At 47.6% G+C, this 17,759-nt stretch overlaps 1 protein-coding gene across 1 annotated transcript in view; it reads left to right on the top strand.

Annotated features, from left to right (window-relative positions):
- Nucleotides 1-6,414, top strand: part of UCK2 (uridine-cytidine kinase 2) — a 68,885-nt gene extending 62,471 nt beyond the window's left edge. Inside the window, exons 5-7 of the mRNA XM_081825225.1 lie at nucleotides 1,005-1,102; nucleotides 3,166-3,214; nucleotides 4,709-6,414. Coding sequence (XP_081681351.1) covers nucleotides 1,005-1,102; nucleotides 3,166-3,214; nucleotides 4,709-4,848 — 287 coding nt within the window. The 3' untranslated portion in view covers nucleotides 4,849-6,414. The remainder of the gene's footprint in view (nucleotides 1-1,004; nucleotides 1,103-3,165; nucleotides 3,215-4,708) is intronic.
- The last annotated feature ends 11,345 nt before the right edge of the window (nucleotides 6,415-17,759 follow it).

The raw sequence follows: 17,759 nt of genomic DNA, 5'->3' as shown, positions 1-17,759 counted from the left end.
CCTTCACGAATGATCGTTGATGGACAGGGTACCCTTTCAAGGTGGGGCTGGAAGACTGAGCAGCCGTGGTACTAAGATTTACAACACCTGTTGGGAAGCGCTGTTTGGACGGAGCGAATCTCCTTCCAAACTCTCACTACCGAGTTCGGGGGGAAACTGAGGCTCAGGGATGTTAGTGCCGAGTGGCAGAGCCAGGATTCCAATCCCTTAGATGGTTGGACCCTTTTCTGTTTGTTTGTTTGTTTGTTTGACAAAAGACTCTGTTAAAATAATAAAGGTGTTGGATGAAAGTCCCTAAATGACACTGTCCCAGACAAGAAGGTAGAAGATGGTGAGTGTGGATCAATCTGGGTGGCTTTACACCTCCAGCCCACCATTTCCAAAACCATGGTATGGCCGTCTTTCACTAAGTGGTTTTCTGTTTGGCAAGCCTCCCTGCTTGAGGTTAGCAGGAATGGCTGACCACAGCTGGACCCTCTGCCTGCCCTCCACCCCTGTAGGGGCTGGAATGTGGGGGGAGCCAGCCATGATAAGGTGGCACATCAGCAATAGGTCAGTGGACTGCACGCAGGTAAGTAAGTGCAAGGGGACAACATCCAGGTGAGCAAGGGGCTCCTTTGCCAGGGAGCCCCACCACCTCTCTGGGCCCCGTCTACTCCCTGTTACGAGCTCCGCAGGACTGTCCTGCTTTTTATGTTGTTCACACTGCAGATTTATTTGGGTCAAATGCTGCTTGAAACCAGAAGACTGTTGGCTGAGGCTGGACAGCCTTTTGCTTCAGAGATCCTTATGTCATAGCCAAATTTGACTATAGCAATAAAAATGTAACTTGTTTTTCTTGAAGCTGCTGCTGACCTGCTCTTGGTCAAGTCTCTCAGGAATCCAGCTTGTGAATCATCCAGAGTAATTGTGGAGTCCACGTGAGCCTGGTCTGCCTCACGAAGGGTGGACATGTGTTGGCTCATGCACCATTTTCTTGATTCTTGTTTTTCCTTTTCTTATAGTATTAAGGGACATCAGCGAAAGAGGGAGGGACCTTGAGCAGATTTTATCTCAGTACATTACGTTCGTCAAGCCTGCCTTTGAGGAATTCTGCTTGCCAGTGAGTTGTGTTCTTGGTTTGTTTTTTGTTGAATTTAGAATTTAAAACTGAATTGTACACATAAAGGTATGTAAGTTGATGGAGCCCCCAGCCTGAATTTCATTCCTCTCTGAATGATCATCTGTCTTCCTCCAGTCCCAAGAAAGGGCAGCCTTTGAGGCTTTGTGTTCTCTGGGAGCTGTAGGCCATCATCTTCATCAGAATGGTCCTTCAGGGTCCTGCTGTCTGACTCCAGCAAGTTCTGCACTCCTTGCTCGGTGGGCTCAGGGTGTGAGGGTATGCCATACCTAAGCATGGACTTGGCCATTTGGATCTCCAAAAGGTCTGTGATGGTTGCATATTGGTGCAGGGAGGGCTCAGCAATAGGTTATTTCCTTCTGAATCTCTTCTGCCACTGCATTGAGCCTCCCCGCCCCTTTGAGCTTGTCTTTGGCCCCTGGATACGTTCCCCTATGGGAAGTATCCTGCCATGCTGGAATAAGCTTCCATACTTCTGCCCTGGCTCAGGCTCATCAGTCCTCCTATGGCAGCTGGGAACTCTCTGGGGAGGTGGCTTTCAGAGAAGGAAGGTTGGGGATATGGGGAATTTTCAGCATTTAGTGAATCAGCCCTTGGCACAGGAAACACACTCGGTTTCATGGGGACAGACAGGTGAGTGTTGAGGGAGGGCCACCAGGGATAAGAGATGCAGAGTGGTGGTGGGGGTGGGGGGGGTGGTAGAGGAAGACGTAGGAGACGATGTTGTTTGAGACGCCTGCCCCTGTGTCGTGTGTCTGCACCAGGTTGGCCTCACCATGGTCTAACTCCCTAATGATTTATAATTAAGCTGTGAGAGTGGGGAGGCATTGGGGCTTAGCCTGATCTTGGGTAATCTCTTTTGGGAGACTGGAATCTGAGGGCATCGAGAGTAGAGTGAGGCTGAGTGTGGGAATTTCTCTGTTTCTCGTAGTAATGAACTTGTCTTTCTCCTGGAAAAGTATGATCTCAAACTGTCTGTTCCTTCAAGTCTGTTAGAAGGTTTTGCATCAAACCAGACTATACTTTTGTTTCAGATTGTTTCTGAGTCAGTCTGAGTAACGCTGATGCCCTAGTCATTCCCCTGGAGAGGACTGGGTCACAGGATTAGGTTTCTGGGCAGAGGGCAGAGGGAGTGGAGAAGCCAGGAAATTCTATCTGTCCATCTATCTCTCTGAGGACTTCTCCTGCTCTTTTTACCTTAATAATAGAGCAAGGTAAACTTATTGGACATAAATTAGAGTTAACTGCCAATTTTCTGCTGTTTCACTTAGTTGTAATGGAGCTTAAAATTCTGCACGTTTTCTGGGTGGTTTCTGCTTGTTCCCACTGTCCAGCCACTCTTTGCTCAGGGAAAGCCAGGTGCTTGGATCTGATAAATTGTCTGCCTAGTTCAGGTTGGGTTTGGGCCTGACACAGTTTTCCATTTGAACGGGTCTAGTACAGAAGATGCCCACGCGCTGAAGGCATTTTTGTGGTCTTATCCTAAACTTGGGTCATACACCAGAACACAGTTATTTGTAAAGTGGTCCACAAAATCCCGGTAAAATAAGAAAACAAAAAAGGGAATGTATCTAGTTGTGGCTTTACTTTGTTTTGTTTAAGTGTGATAACAGAGCCAATGAAAATGGTCATGGGGGGGAATTATTTTTCTTGGGTTTACCCTTGCGTTAGGATCAATGGTGTCACCTTTCAGACTGTGTGTAGAAGTCCAAGGTGAACCACTTCCCTTTTTGATTTGGGTTTTTCTAATTCATATCTTTCTTGATAGGGAGGAGGCAGTTACAAGTTTGGTTTCAAAGACCACGTTCTCTGTACAGGTCATAAGCTTAAACAGTATTAAACCATTAATAATGAGAAATCAAGAGAGCTGATATATTGTAATTGAGATAAAGGGGATAAAAAATACTGTGTTCGTAGCCTCAAGCTGCCACCCTCTGGGGTCAGTGGTAGAGAGGCTGACCCTTCCCTCATGGCCCCTCAAGAGGGGCTTGGGCCAGTTTCTCTGGAACTCCTCTTTAATGCATTGTGAATATCTTTCTCCACAGACAAAGAAATACGCTGATGTGATCATTCCTAGAGGTGCAGATAATCTAGGTGAGTCCTGGTCAGGTCGGGGGGTGGAGGGTTATCCCCTGGGGCATAACTTCTACCCTATGTCAGTCCTACTTTGGGACAGGATGTGGTGACCAAGCAAGGCTCCATGGACGTGGCTGAACCACTGCTCTTCTATTGGGATCCAGAAAGGAATTTTTGCCTACACGTTTGTCCTTGGGAACAGGCCCCTGGGCATACGTGTGTATGACAAAACAGGAATTCGTGCTTCTCTAGCAGAAAGCAGAGGGCTGGAGACTCTCCTCTGCTGTCCCTCCCAGCGATGACACTTTGGGGCCTTGCATCCAAGGCCACCTTTTAGCAAAAGCACATTTTCTTCTTAATTTAGAATGGCCTGCCATCAAGGTAGCCTTTCCAAAAGGGAGTTGTTTGTATTTATTTATTTATTGGTTTTGGCTTGTCTGAGAAGTAGGGGTACCTCTGGACTGAGGCAGGCTGGGGCATGATCTGTGAGAAGTCCCTATCTTCTCATTCTCTTATTTATTTATTTATTTATTTTTAAAAGATTTTATTTATTTATTTGACAGAGACACAGCGAGAGAGGGAACACAAGCAGGGGGAGTGGGAGAGGGAGAAGCAGGCTTCCCGCTGAGCAGGGAGCCTGATGCAGGGCTCGATCCCAGGACCCTGGGACTGTGACCTGAGCCGAAGGCAGACGCTTAACGACTGAGCCACCCAGGAGCCCCTCATTCTCTTTTTTAATTAATTTTAACTTTCCTGCATTTAAACAGTTAATTTTTTTTTTTTTTGCTGAGCCATTTGAGAGCCCATCATAGCGATGAATATTTCACTGTGTATTTCTTTCTTTTCTTTTTAAGATTTAATTAATTTATTTTAGAGAGAGAGAGAAAGGGGGAAGGGCAGAGGGAGAAGAAGAGAGAAAATTTCAGAAAGACTCCCCACTGAGTGTGGAGGCCGACGAGGGGCTCGACCTCATGAGCCCGGGATCATGACCTGAGCCGAAACCAAGAGTTGGATGCCCAACCAACTGAGCCCCCCAGGAACCCCTCACTGTGTATTTCTTAAAGAGAAGGGCATTTTCATTCATAGCCATGGAACAGCCATGACATTCAGGGAGGTGAAGATTGATAGTCTCCTTTGACGGATTTGAGTACAGGCCCGTTGTTTTGTAAAATGGCCCTCAATTTGGATTCATCTTTGTTTCCTCATGATTGGATTCAGTTTATACAAGCTGGGGAGAATACCATAGGAGAGATGTGTTGCATGTTCTTCGCAGCATCTCAGGGCGCACTTGATGTTTATTCCGTGTCTGGTGATGTTAACATCAATCACTTGCTTGAGATGTATCATTTATTTCTAATGCTAGGAACAGAGAGTCCCATATTACATTTCCTTTAGAGGAAAGAGCCTTCTGTGGGGATCAGGCTACTTGGGACGGGGAGCTGGAGGGTTCCCTAGTAGAAGGCTTGTCTCCTCCCCGCACTGTCCCTGACGCGGCCACTCTTTGCCTCACAGTGGCCATCAACCTCATTGTGCAGCACATTCAGGACATCCTGAACGGAGGGCTCTCCAAACGGCAGACCAATGGCTATCTCAACGGCTACATCCCTTCACGCAAGAGGCAGTCGTCCGAGTCCAGCAGCCGGCCCCATTGACCCCTGTCTCCTTCAGGCCTGGCCCCTATCTTCAGGAGACAGGAGGAGGGATCAGGAGGCACTGTTCATCCGTACATGTGCTTTCCTAGGACATTGCTGTATTTAAGAACACACCATGGAGATGACATGCCTTTGTTTTTCCTTTTTTTGTTTTTTGTTTTGTTTTGTTTTTTGTGCTTTGGAGCGGCGAAATGAAACCGAATTTGACCCTGAGCTTAAATGACAAACTGTGCCAACTACTACTGGTGATGCCTAATTATGAATCCAACGTGTAACCAGTTATAAATACATATATATATATAAAAGGATCTATTTTTGTGTAAATGTACAAATACTGTAAAGCTGTTTGCTGTTAAGTATTGTGCAGGAGGGCCTGTACTTGAGTGTTCGGGACTCGAGAGCTGGAGTCTCACCGAGGGGCCATGGCCGCTGTGTTCCGGGGCGGTGGGGGGTTGGGGGGCAGGAGAAGGGAGGCTCCCGGCTCATGATTCTCGGGCCTGTGTGGCTCGAGGACGATGGAGTTGGGAGCCTTAGATTGCCCCTGCCCTGCCAGATGCCACATTCTTGGAGCTGGAGCTTAATGATGTGTCGACAAGAGATACTCTTTTCTTTCTTTCTTTCTTTCTTTTTTTTTTTGAGTTGAAATTAGGCAAGACCTCAGCTCAAAAATCAAACTCAGGGAAGACGCCCACTGAGGAGAACAAGTCTTCTGTGTTTTCTTCTTGCCCAATGCCCCACCTCTGGCTGCCCGGGTAGCTCAGCCACTCCTTCCTGACCCACCTGTTTCTCAGTCTCAGTCTCTCCAAAAGCCAAAGCTGCCCCTCTCTCCTTCCCTGACAGGGCTTTGACAGGCTCTCTTCTGGTAAGATGGGGAAGGAGAGAGTAGAACGGTACCTGGTGTGGGGTCTGAGGAAACGCTGGCTCCCTGTGCCTCCCAGGGAAGTCTGCGATCAGACTCCTTGGGCCTTTTCCCAGAGGGTAGCATGCACGGTGGCCTCTGGAGTCTGGGCTTTGGTTGAGGACTTCTGCTGGCAGAAGGACAGCTGACAGCCCTTTGCAGGGTGGCATGGGGAGTGAGTGGTAGTTTCTGCTCACTGAGACGCAGGGCCTGGCGACGGGGCAAGGACGGCACACACCTTTCAGCAGGAATGCTCACTAGCAGCATGCCAGCCAAGCGGATGGCCATGGTTACCGGGGAGAGACTCCCACCTCTCCTGAGGGCTCCCTCTTTGAGAGGAGTACAGATCCCTGAAGATTCTTGGTGGAGGGGTGGAGGAAGTGGGGGGATCAAGTGAGACCCAGGAGGGATGATGCTTGGGTCCTAAAGCCTCCACTGTTAACTGCAGACGAGCCAGAGCCTTCCATTTCTCTGTTGATGGTCTCAGTGCTTGGCAGGCCATGCCCGCAGCCTTTCCACCGCCTGAAACGTTTTGGGGGAACTTCTGTCCCCCGCCCCCCACCCCGGCTTTCCTAGCCTGCTGGAGCCATTCGGGTACATCTGACACACACCGTGTCTCTCTAGTCACACCAAATTGTCCCTCAGACTCACCGCCATCCAGTTTTGATTCCCCCTTTCTGGACTCAATGTGACTCTCACTCTGGCCGTTTCAAGAAGTCAGACCTCCTCCCCGGCAGAGCTTTGCCACCCCTGAGACATTGCAGAGACAGCTGCAGGCCCTGGAGGGGGCTCGCTGGGGTTGGAGCAAGGGAAGGCTCCTGAGGTGCCTACGTCTGAGGCCGGTACTCACCGGGATGAATACGTTCTGGAGTGCTTCAGAATCAATATTCTCTTTCTGTCACGCCTTGCACGGTTCTGAGATGAAGGGTGGGTGGCAGGCCTGGGTTAGGATCCTGAGGACTCAAGGCCTCTGGCCTTGATGGGGCCTCTCTGTGCTCAGGGGCAGCCCACCCCTGTCTCAGGGAGCCTTGGCCTTTCGGTGGGTAGCACATTCAACTTTACTTGAAGCTCCCAGGTGCCAAACCATTTAGTGCCTTGGCTGTCTGTCCCACTGCCTTGGAAAATGGAGTCTTCTCGTCTCTGAGCCTTGACGTCCTTAGCTGCTTCCTCATCTACCTGTGGTGTTGGGACCAAGCCTCCAGTGTCTGAGTAGCCCAGTCCTAGCTGGGAAACGGCTCTAGGCTGCCTTGCCTCCTGGTAAACACCGTCACCATTTCTTGGTGGCTTGGCTTGGGGCACTGGACCGAGCTCACTGGGCAACACGGACAACTCCCTTGGTTCTGTGACACACTGTGTGGGGCAAGGAAGGGATGAGAAGCTCCGCCCCTGCGTGGCCCCCTCAGCATTTAGCCAACTATCTGAACTTGAGCTTTCTATACGACAAATCTGGACTTGGTATTTTGAGAGTCATTAGATCTCTGATTCTACTGGAGAGTCAGCAGTAGGATAATTAGGCCAGAAACCATGACCCGAGTCCTCTGGGTCCTCTCTGTGGTCCAGGGGGGTAGGTACCAACAAGCAGGGTGGGGTAATGTTGATCATGTGTGGACGGGAGTCCTGGGTCTTCAGAGCTGCCCAATGGTGCTTGCTTCCCCCCGCCCCCCCACCAGGTATTACCCATACACCAAGTGTTTAAGGAACAAGCATCCAAGCTTTGTGTCATGGGAAGACCTCACACTCCTTCATGCTAATGGAACTTGTGCTGACCCAGGTTTTTTTCTTGGGCACCTGAGGCCAGTAGGGGCAGAGAGATTGGATTCTGTAGGAGGAGCTCACAAGTGTTTAGAACTTCGGAGTAGATAGGGTAGGGCCTCGAAGAGGCAGTGGTTAGACAAGGGGATCCCTGAACAACAGGCCAGGGGAGGGTGGTAGGGGAAGGACTCCAGTTCATCCTTCAGAGCCCATCATTCCTCCAAGAACCTGCTCTGGTCTTGGCTGCCCAGTGGTCATGTGGATGCCGCCGTCCTGCCTCTCCTTGGCTCGGCACTGGACACTTGTCTCCGTGCCCAGGGCAGACTGCCAGTCTCTCATGAGACCACTAGGTCAGGCTGAAGGCTCGCGTGCTCCTCAAAGCGGTTGGGAAGCAGGAGGGCCTGGAGCCGTCGGTTTGTGTATCACCCCCTTCACTGTCCTTGTTCAGCGCCCTTGATCTAGCAGCCTTGACCTGGGCTAGCACCTAAGGCCAGCGGAGGGAAGTAGTAGTCTCTGGCAGGGCGGTATTTTCTTCTGCTCTGGAGTCTCGCACCTGCCTGTCAATGATTCCAGCACCAAGGACCCGTGGTTGGTTAGTTAGGCTAGGGCAGGTCCTGGATTGCAGGGCTCTGCTTCTGGGGAGGACCCACTGGGCTTCCCTAACTGCCTTTTACCCTGTCTCAGGGTTGGGGTGGGGGGAACAGGCTTGGTGTCAGGTACAACGAGGCAGAGACAGGTTGGGAAAAGCACTGGGGTCAGTCTGGAGCTCAGAGTCCCCTTTGATCTTTTGTCTCTGGGCCCTGAGCTGCCCTCCTCAGGCCAGGTGGCTGGTGTTCAGATCAGCTTCCTTGCTGCTCTTAGAGGTGGTGACTGCCTCAGGAACAGGGTGAGTAGCTAAATAAAGACGTAGGCTTTTTTTCTTTGTTTCAGATGCTTGCTCTTCCTCCTTTCTACCACCCTGCCTTTATTGTTAGTAGTTACAAAAATGACCACATACTATGTACTTTGCTGTAAATAAAGACTGGACAAAAAAAAGAGCCAATTTGTCTCCTTTGTGGTGTTTGGGCAGGAGGAGCGTGACTGAGGCCAGCAGGCGTGAGGGCTCAGCGACTCAGTGGATGTGACTAGGAGGCTGAGTGCACACAGCCTGCTGTCGCTAAGCCTCGCGGTGTGGGGCTGGACCCCCCAGACCTCAGCTGTCCTGGAATGCTGGTGAGACGTGCACTTGCGCATTTCTCCTCTGTCCCCCAAAGCCAGGGCCAAGGTTTCTGGGAGGCTTCTGATCCCTGGGATGTTCTGGCTCCAAGTCGCCTAGCTCCTCCCTCACTGCTAGCCCTGGGCCATTCACCACCCCATCCTCATCTCCCACATTGAAACCCAAGCAACTGTCTAAAGGAAGAAAACTTTATGGGGGTGGGTGGAGGAAGTTTATAACAAGGTGAACAACTTCAAGAGAACTCGTGTGTGGTGTGTGATTACTCTGAATATATCTATTGGTACATACCAATCAATGTAGATATTCATACATCTCCCTGTTTTTTTTTTTTTTTTAAAGATTCTATTTATTTATTTGTGAGAGAGAGAATGAGAGACAGCATGAGAGGCAGGAGGGTCAGAGGGAGAAGCAGACTCCCTGCCGAGCAGGGGGCCCGATGCGGGACTCGATCCTGGGACTCCAGGATCATGACCTGGGCCGAAGGCAGTTGCTTAACCAACTGAGCCACCCAGGCGCCCCCTTTTGTTTTTTTTTAAGATTTTATTTGAGAGAGCGAGCGCGTCTGTGAGCCAGAGGAGGGGCATAGGGAGAGAGAATCTCCAGCAGACTCCCCACTGAGCACAGAGCCTGACTCTGGGCTTGATCCCAGGACCCAAGATCATGACTTGAGCCAAAACCGAGAGTCAGACGCTCTACTGACTGAGCCATCCAGGCACCCCACACATCTCCCTGTTTTTAAAAGACCTAGGTCACCCACCACCAAAGATTGTAAAATAATTGGCTTTTGTGCTCTTCTTAGCTGCCAGTCCCCCACCAACCCTGCGCCTTCTTGGCTTCCATCCCTTCACCACTGCCTTCCAATCACCCTCATTACCGTGCAGTGAAAATTAATGAAGGGAAACCTCGCTAAAATGGAGTCAGGAGGTCCGGCCGGGTGTTCTGGCACCCTACCCACGAACCACTCCTTGTCAACTGCAAATCCAGCAGGAAGAGAGGACCTCGCACAGGGATACTACTTGATTATCCCGAATGGAGGAAAAAAGGCTTACCTCCTCTCCCGCCAGCAACAGCCCAGCCAATGGGAGACCCGCACAGCTCAGCCAATGAGAGACCCGCATAGCTCAGCCAATGAGCGGCCATGATACTTCCCACCCCCCCCAAGTTTCCTCCAATGGACTTGTTTGTAACAGCGTTCCCGACTTCCGCTTTCCTCTATAAAAGCCGACACCTCTCCTTTGTTCTCATAGTTAGCTTATCCCAGCTTGTAAGTCTTTGCTGTTCCCCAATAAATCCATCTTTTGCTGGTAAAATAACTGGCGGTTTTATTTTTAAGGTTAACAGTGCAGAGCCACTCTGCTGTTTCCAGGCACTTGTTTCACGGATACATGCAAGCCCATCAAGGAATGTAGCAGATCCAAGGGAACTTTCATTTAAGGGGATCCACCCTCAGAAGGCTGCTATGTTTTTAAATAACACCTAGGTGCCTCCACAAGAGCTGGTATTATCGTCAGGCAGGACTGTCCTCTCCAGGCCGGTGAAGACATGATCAGTCACGGAGCAAGTGCCTTGCCTGGTGGCCCTCAGGTAGTGCTTGTGCAAGCCGGTTTAGCTGTGTTTCCCCTTTGCGTTGCTCTCCACCTCCTCATTTCTTGGCGGACCACCTCTGGAGCTGGGTGCTTTGCGTGGGACTCAGCTCGGTCCTCAGATTTCAGTTCTGCTCCCGTGTAAGTGGAGGGACAGTGGGGCAGGCCAGTGAGGCCATTAGCAAAATTTGCTTTGCTTTGTCTCGCCACCCTTTGTCACAACATCCTCCCATCCAACCTTCCGCTCCACAGCTTGGAGACGCCCACTTGACTAGTGCTGATTTAGTCTAACCCTCCCTCGGTTCAGATGAAAATAAGCCTGTTCGAAGGTTCTACGGAAGGGGGAGGGGTGGAGAAGGGGACCTGGCAGGTGGGAAAGTTCACATTTCTATCATCATCTGGTGGTGGAAGATGTTTAGAATTTTTTGCTTTTTTTTTTTTTTTAAATAGTGCGCAGGCGTGGTGGGAAAGCGCAGAGGGGGAGGGAGAGAGAATCTCAAGCAGAGTCCCCACTGAGTGTGGAGCCTTACGTGGGGCTCGATCTCACAAGCCTGAGATCATGACCTTTGCTGAAATCAAGAGTCGGATGCTTAACTGACTGAGCCACCCAGGCGCCCCCATTTTGTTGTTGTTGCTGTTTTGTTTTTTAAGATTTCTGTTTTTGAAGCTGAGTTTCAACAGATCACTTGCTTAGAATGAAGTTAACCTAGAATGAAGTTAATTCACTTGCTAAATCTTGGGCTATGCCTCTATATATACTCAAGATATTTTTTCAATCCACTGCGAACCTAAAAAAACATAGCCAAATGAGTCCGCTTGAGTTAGGACTAAACCCAGACATCGATCCATTCGCAGTGAAATGAGTGGAGGTGAGGGGCCGGAGAACATGAAACTGCCTGACACAAACTCACTGTCCTACAGTCCAGTTCCTGCTCAGCATTCATTCGCCTCTGATACTGAGGGTGTTTGGGGTAGATCAGCGCGTCCTCTGATGTGTTGCAGAATGACAATGGCCTGGGGTTCAGTGCAGTCTTTGTTGAATGCAGACCGCCCGCGGCCAGGGAAAACCAGCGTGGCCTCTGCCTTCAAATCTCACGTGTATCCGTGGGTTTTATGCTGAAAAGTCCAGGATTCTCTCACGTAAGGTAGTAACACCTGTGGATGTTTCAAGATGCCTCTTTATCAGTGCCGTGTACTTTCTTTTCAGTTCGTGAAATTCCCGACTTTCATGGCAATACTCCCTTCGGACTTTTCCAGTCTTCTGTCCACCTTCACTGTGCTTCAGCCCTCCTGCAAGGTATGTAAGGAATGCGGTCCTGCTCCGGTTTCGCCGCGGAGGGGACGGATTTAACCCCGAGCTGCTGGGAAGGAAGCACCCTGGCAGGTAAGGCTGTCTTGTGCGTGTCTGCCATCTAGTGGTGGGATTTGGATCGCAACAGGAGGGTGGCCTGGCGTGGCTGGGCTAATGTCCTTTGCTTGGCTTCTGTGGTTTTAAGAGAGTTGTCAGTGTCCCCAGACTTCTGACTGCCGATGTGATTTCTCTTTTGTTCTTCCTTGGAGAGTCTTTATGAGAGCCTTCATTAGGGCCGATCGGAAATGACCCTCTTGGTATCTCTATTGCTGTAACCTATGGGAAGTGGTTCTGCGAGCTGGTCATCACAGTCAGTGGGGGGTTGTTGAAAAGATCACTGTGATCCATTCCTGGGAATTCTGATTCTGTAGGTCTGGGGAGAAGATCTTTTATAACAAACTGTGCAGGTGAATCAGATGCATAGGCAGGGCTGGAAGGGAGGGGCCTTGTGTATCTCATCATACAGACCGTTTGGATCCGTGGTGTTCATTGCACTGGGGGGCCCATTTCTCCCAGAAATATCTGTGCTGTAAGGCCCCTCTCTGCCTGTGCGGACCGGAAAGGTTTGATTTTGCTCTTAAGCCCATTCAAGGTCAGCACTGCCCTCTCAGGTTGCAAGACCCCCACCCCGACCTCTACCCCAGGAGATGCTAAACTATGGCTTCCCGAGGAGAGTTCCTCAGGATGTCCTCAGGGGTGGGCAAGGAGTCATCTTCAAGCAGGTTTTAGTCAGAGTGCCCTTCGCGACATTTTATCGGAAGTCTCAATAGAGAAAACAGAAGTGTGGTTAAAATTGGCAAGAGGGCGTCTCGAGAATCACGCAGCCTCTCCCTTGGGAATTCTGAGTTTTCTTGGGATCCAGGAATCCAAGGCCTTCATTTTACAGATGAGGAAACCAGGGCCCAGAGGCAAAGTGACTGGGTCAAGATCCTAACACCTGGGCACTAGGTCTGCAGTGGACTTGATTAGGGCTTTAGAAAAAAAAAGAATTCCCTTCTCCTGGGCTTCTCAGGGGCAGGCATTGTTGGCAAAAGTTGGGATGGATCTCCGCTCTTGGACTGATTCTTTTTGGAGGAAGAAGGACCTAAGTCATACTCACTTGGTCGACAGAAGGCCGTAGAATGAGGAGAGAGAATTGAACGCCTTCTACTTAAAAAGATTAGGTTTAGTGAGTTGGTGTCAACTGAATTTTGTGAAAGGGGTTCCACCTGTGTTTAATGACTTCGGTGTCGTCCAGCTTCTGCTACAAGGAGAGACAGCCAGTTGGGGTAAATAACTCTGGAGTCAGCTGACCTAGCTTAAGGTGTGTGCTCTTTTGCATAATAGCTGGGTGGTGTTGGGCAGGCTGTAACCGAGGGGCAAAGCCCCCTGCTTGGCCCAGAGTATGGGATGAGAGTGTGTAGGAAGAGAGGCAGGACCTTGCGTGGTGTAAGTGCCCAGTGAGTGGTGGCTGTTTTTGTGCTCTTGGGAATTGGGCTGCATGGATGAGACTGAGTTCTGCGAAGGCCATTTCTTCTCTGGAGCTCAGGGAATCTGAGAGAAGCTGGCTGGCATGGGGAAAATCCCTAAACTAGAATTCTCGCAGCTGTTGCTAAAGCCCTGCCCAGAGGGTAGCCTCATCTATTGACAGAGGAGGGTTTAACAAAACTAAAATAGGCTCTTTTTGCTGTGGAGACATGCCCCAGGGCTCTGAGCCTCCCAGGCTGAGACTCGCCCCTTTCTGGGCGTCTCCTCAACTCTGATGCCCCTGTGATGTGGGAGGGATGGAGTAAGGAAAGGTATCTGTGTAGGTATTACCTAATAATTTAAAATGGATCCGAAAACTTAATGGTGTGCTCTTTAAGACCTCAAAATAGTGAGTATCTTGGACAGTCCTGGCATCAAAATGAAGGGGTCGGATATCGTGTCCTCTGGTTCTGTAGCTGAAGAGTCTGTTGGGTGGACAAGCTGAGGGGGCACCGGGCATCTTCAGTGGGACAGCCTGTGTTGTACCTGGCACGCCCTTCAGGACGGTGTCCCCCTCCCTCAGGATGTACCCGGGCTGATGAAAGCACCTCTCTTTTCTCAGTTAGGATTTTTAATTTCTTTTTGTCCCTAGGCCCCTCTAGCAGTGTGCCTTCTAAGGACCCCCTCTCAGGATACATGAAATAACACCCCAAAACATATATATATAAAATTTTTTTCTTTATTTAATTTTTAAGATTGTATTTATTTGAGAGAGAGAGAGCACAAGCAAGGGGGCAGGCAGAGGAAGAGGGAGAAGCAGACTACCCACTGAGCAAGGAGCCTGATGCGGGCTCCATTCCAGGACCCTGGGATCATGACCTGAGTCGAAGGCAGATGCTTAACCGACTGAGCCACCTAGGTGCCCCTATATATATATATTTTAAAGATTTTTTATTTTATTTATTTATTTGAGAGAGAGAGCTCGTGCATGAACAAGGGGAGAGGCAGAGGGAGAGAGAGACTCTCACGCAGACCCTGTGCTGAGCATGGAGCCTGACATGGGGCCCCGTCCCAAGACCCCGAGATTATGACCCAAGCCAAAATCAAGAGTTGGACGCTTACCCGACTGAGCCACCCAGGCGCCCCAGGAAATGAATTATATTGAAACACAGTTACTGAAATATAGAAACAAATGCTATGATAATGGTAATACATGTGCTTCTTTATTAACCCATCAAATAACAAGATCCTGTGTCAGGTCTAAGAACTACCGTGATTATGTAGAATTAATGAACCTAAATGATATTTTGAAATTCTGTAACAACTATATAATATGTTATGAAAATGACTGATTTCTATGGCTGATAAACAAATATAAGTACAGCTAATATTCCTGTGGTTTGTTGCCTACATTCATAACGTAAGGAAATGAAAACATTTCAGAGGCTGGTGAAAATAAAGAGGTAAGTTTTAAATTCATAGACCGCCTGAATTTTGCCCTTCTGTCATTCTGTCCTTAATCCTCAGACTAAGAACCCCTGGGTGAGATCCAAATCTTCTGAGTCAGCTGGTGACTAAAGTGGACAAAAGTGTCCCCTTTCAGTACATGTCTTAAGCAGGCCAGGCCCCAGCCCTGGCCCGGGGCGGGCAGTGCAGGATGGGCACGGAGTCAGGCAGCCTCGCTGTGGTCTGAACTTGCTTGTGATGTTGGCAGGTCCTATCACTCTTCCTGCCAGGCTCTCCATCTGGGAAATGAGAGTGTCATCTCTGCCCTGCTCCACTTAATGGTTTAGTACATGATGGGAGAGTATATATAGAACCTGAATTAGAAACAGTAAAAACTATAATGTAAACATAAAGTGTGTTGTTTATCTTCAGTGTAAAGTGTAACGAGGCCAAAGCGGTATTTAGAAATGATCAGCTTTGACTCAGGCCAAGTGCTGGCGAGGAAAATAAGATGTCTTTCATCCAGAAAGGAGAGCAGAACGGATGAAAACGGTGCAGTGAGTTCGTGGAGTCCAAGCCTGTAGCAGCCACTCAGAGACCGTGGCTTTGGGGCAGCATCTGTGACCCGGCCACAGGCACGAAGACAGTTCATTTCTTTACCTCTGGTCAAAGAGGTCTATGATCCATTTTCTGTTAATTTTGGTTGATGGTGTGAGCTGTGGATGGAAGTTCATTATTTTGTGTGCAGCATCCATTTATTCCAGCACCATCGTTGTGAAGACTCTCATCTTTGAATTGCTTTTGCACCTTTCTAAAAAATCAGCTGTTTATATTTGTGGGTCTGTTTCTGGACAGTATTCCACTGATCTTTTTGTCTATTTTGGTGTCCACACTGTCTTGATTACTGCAGCTTCATAATAAGTCTTGAAAGCAGGTAGTGTTTGCCCTCTAACTTTGTTCTTCTTTTTCAAAATAGTTTTGGCTATTATAGGTCCTTTGCATTTCTGTATACATTTTAGAATCAGTTTGTCAGTTTCTACAAAATGTCCTGCTGAGGCTCTAATTGGGATGGTGTTGAATCCATAGGTTAATTTGGGGACAATTGCTATCTTAACAATGTTGTGTCTTTTGACCCCTGAACAAAGTCTGTCTCTCCATTTTTTTTCATCTTCTTTGATTTGTCTCAGCAATGTTTTGTAGTTTTCAGTTTACAGGTATTGTACATCTTTTATCAAATATGTTTTTACGTATTTTGTATTTTTTGATGCTATTGTAAATAGTATTTTTTTTAAATTCCAAATTCCAATGTTGTTGCTAGCATATAGAAATACACAAGATTTTTGCATACTGGTCTTTCATCTTGCGGAACTCACTTATTTGTGTCAGTATTATCTTTAGAGTGTTTTCAGGAAGAAGCAGAGAGAGAACAGTGGTTAAATCTATTGTGTTTAACCAGAAGTTCTTGAGATTTCTATATTCACTTGTATCATCTCTACAGGCTTGGAAATTACACATTATATTTTTCTTTTGTGATTATCTTTTAAAATTAATGTGCAAGCATTAGCATACTTGACAGAATCCCTAACCTCCTCCCAAACAACGTAGGAGCTTTAGAAAACCTTAACTCTGATCACACTGTCCGTTCTACACGTTCGTGTTGCTAAGTGTTTTAGTTCCACCTTGTTCTTTTGTATCCCGTAAGTTAGTTATCATTACTATTTTTCAAAAATCGTTATTGCTGTCAGTGCTTGTTTATATTTACCCAGCATTTTGCTAAAATGCCTTTACTTCCAATGTCATTTTGCATTATTCTTTGTTCTGGATTAGATTTTCTTCCTAAAGTACATCCTGTAAGTGATCCCCTCACAGAGGGTGTTAGTGGTCTATGCTTTGTTGGAAAATGTCTTTATTTCACCTTCACTTAAAAAAAAAAAAAATTTTAAAGATTTTATTTTTAGATAATCTCTACACCCAGTGCGGGGCTCAAACTTACAACCCCAATATCAAGAATTGCATGTTCTACTGGCCGAGCCAGCCAGGCGGCCCTTACCTTCACTTTTGAGTGAAAATTTAGCTGTGTATTTTCTCTTAACATTTTGAACATATTTTCTACTTCCTCCTGTCTTTTTTTTTTTTTTTTTTTAAGACTTCTCTTTGTCTTTGATGTTCTGCAATTTGTCATGAAGTGTTCAGGTATGGATTTATTTTTAATTATCCTACTTGTGCTTTCTAGTAGCAAGATCTCTGTGTTTCCTCTAGTCTAGAAAATCATAGCTGTTTCCTTTTCTCCTGTTGTCTACTCACCTTTCTCTGTTCTCTCCCTCTAGCTATGTGGTTGCATAGATGTAGGACCCTTTATTCTCGCCTCTGAGTCTCGTTACTCTTTTTATTTTTCACGTTTTTAGCTTCTCAAGGCTACATTTTTGCAAAGTTTCTCAGATCTATTTCCAGTTTCCTTATTATTTCTTCAGCCATGTTTAGTCTGCCATCTAAAATGTAACCGTCAAGCTTTTAATTTCATTGACTTTATTTTTAGCTTTCAGAAAAACTACTTCATCATGTTACAAGTCTGCTCATTGATTTTCTACAGTGTCTTATCCTTATGTTTCAATTCCTATTCTTGGCTCCTATAAAATGTCTTCATTTTCTTGTTTGCTCCCCACTGCATTAAGCAGGGCTTTTTAATATTTTATCTAGAATTTCTAAGTATTTTGCAGCAAGAGGGTTTTCTGTTTATCTGAATCATCATAGTGAAAAAAAAATATATAAAAGTATGCCATTCGTTTTCTCAAATTTTTTGCTCCAGAAAATCTTTGCTTTGTCTACTGGGTTAAATGTCACCTGGAATTTTCAAACTTCCGCTGCTCTAAGTATGTGAAGTGTGCTGGGATGTCGGTGCTGTGGAGTGTTATGACTCCAGATTAAACTGTAGGCTCTTTAAAATCAGGAACTGGAAGTGTGCTTTTCCTGTATTTTAATGTGCTCTGACATATACTTGTCCACATAATCAATGCCTACCAGTTGGCTGATTTCCTTATTTGACTTTTCTTTTGGAGCCAGATACTGTGCTAGCATGAAATACACATATATTTTTATTTTTATTTTTTTAAGATTTTATTTATTTATTTTTGCGAGAGAGCGAGCACGATCGGGGGGGGGGCGCAGAAGGAGCAGCAGACTCCCCACTGAGCAGGGAGCTGGCCACGGGGACTCGATCCC

This window comes from Leptonychotes weddellii, chromosome 6 (assembly GCF_054177405.1).
Source record: "Leptonychotes weddellii isolate Sample4059 chromosome 6, ASM5417740v2, whole genome shotgun sequence".
Lineage (NCBI taxonomy): Eukaryota > Metazoa > Chordata > Mammalia > Carnivora > Phocidae > Leptonychotes > Leptonychotes weddellii.
Note: the sequence above shows the minus strand (reverse complement) of the source record. Positions and strands in the feature narration are given on the sequence as shown.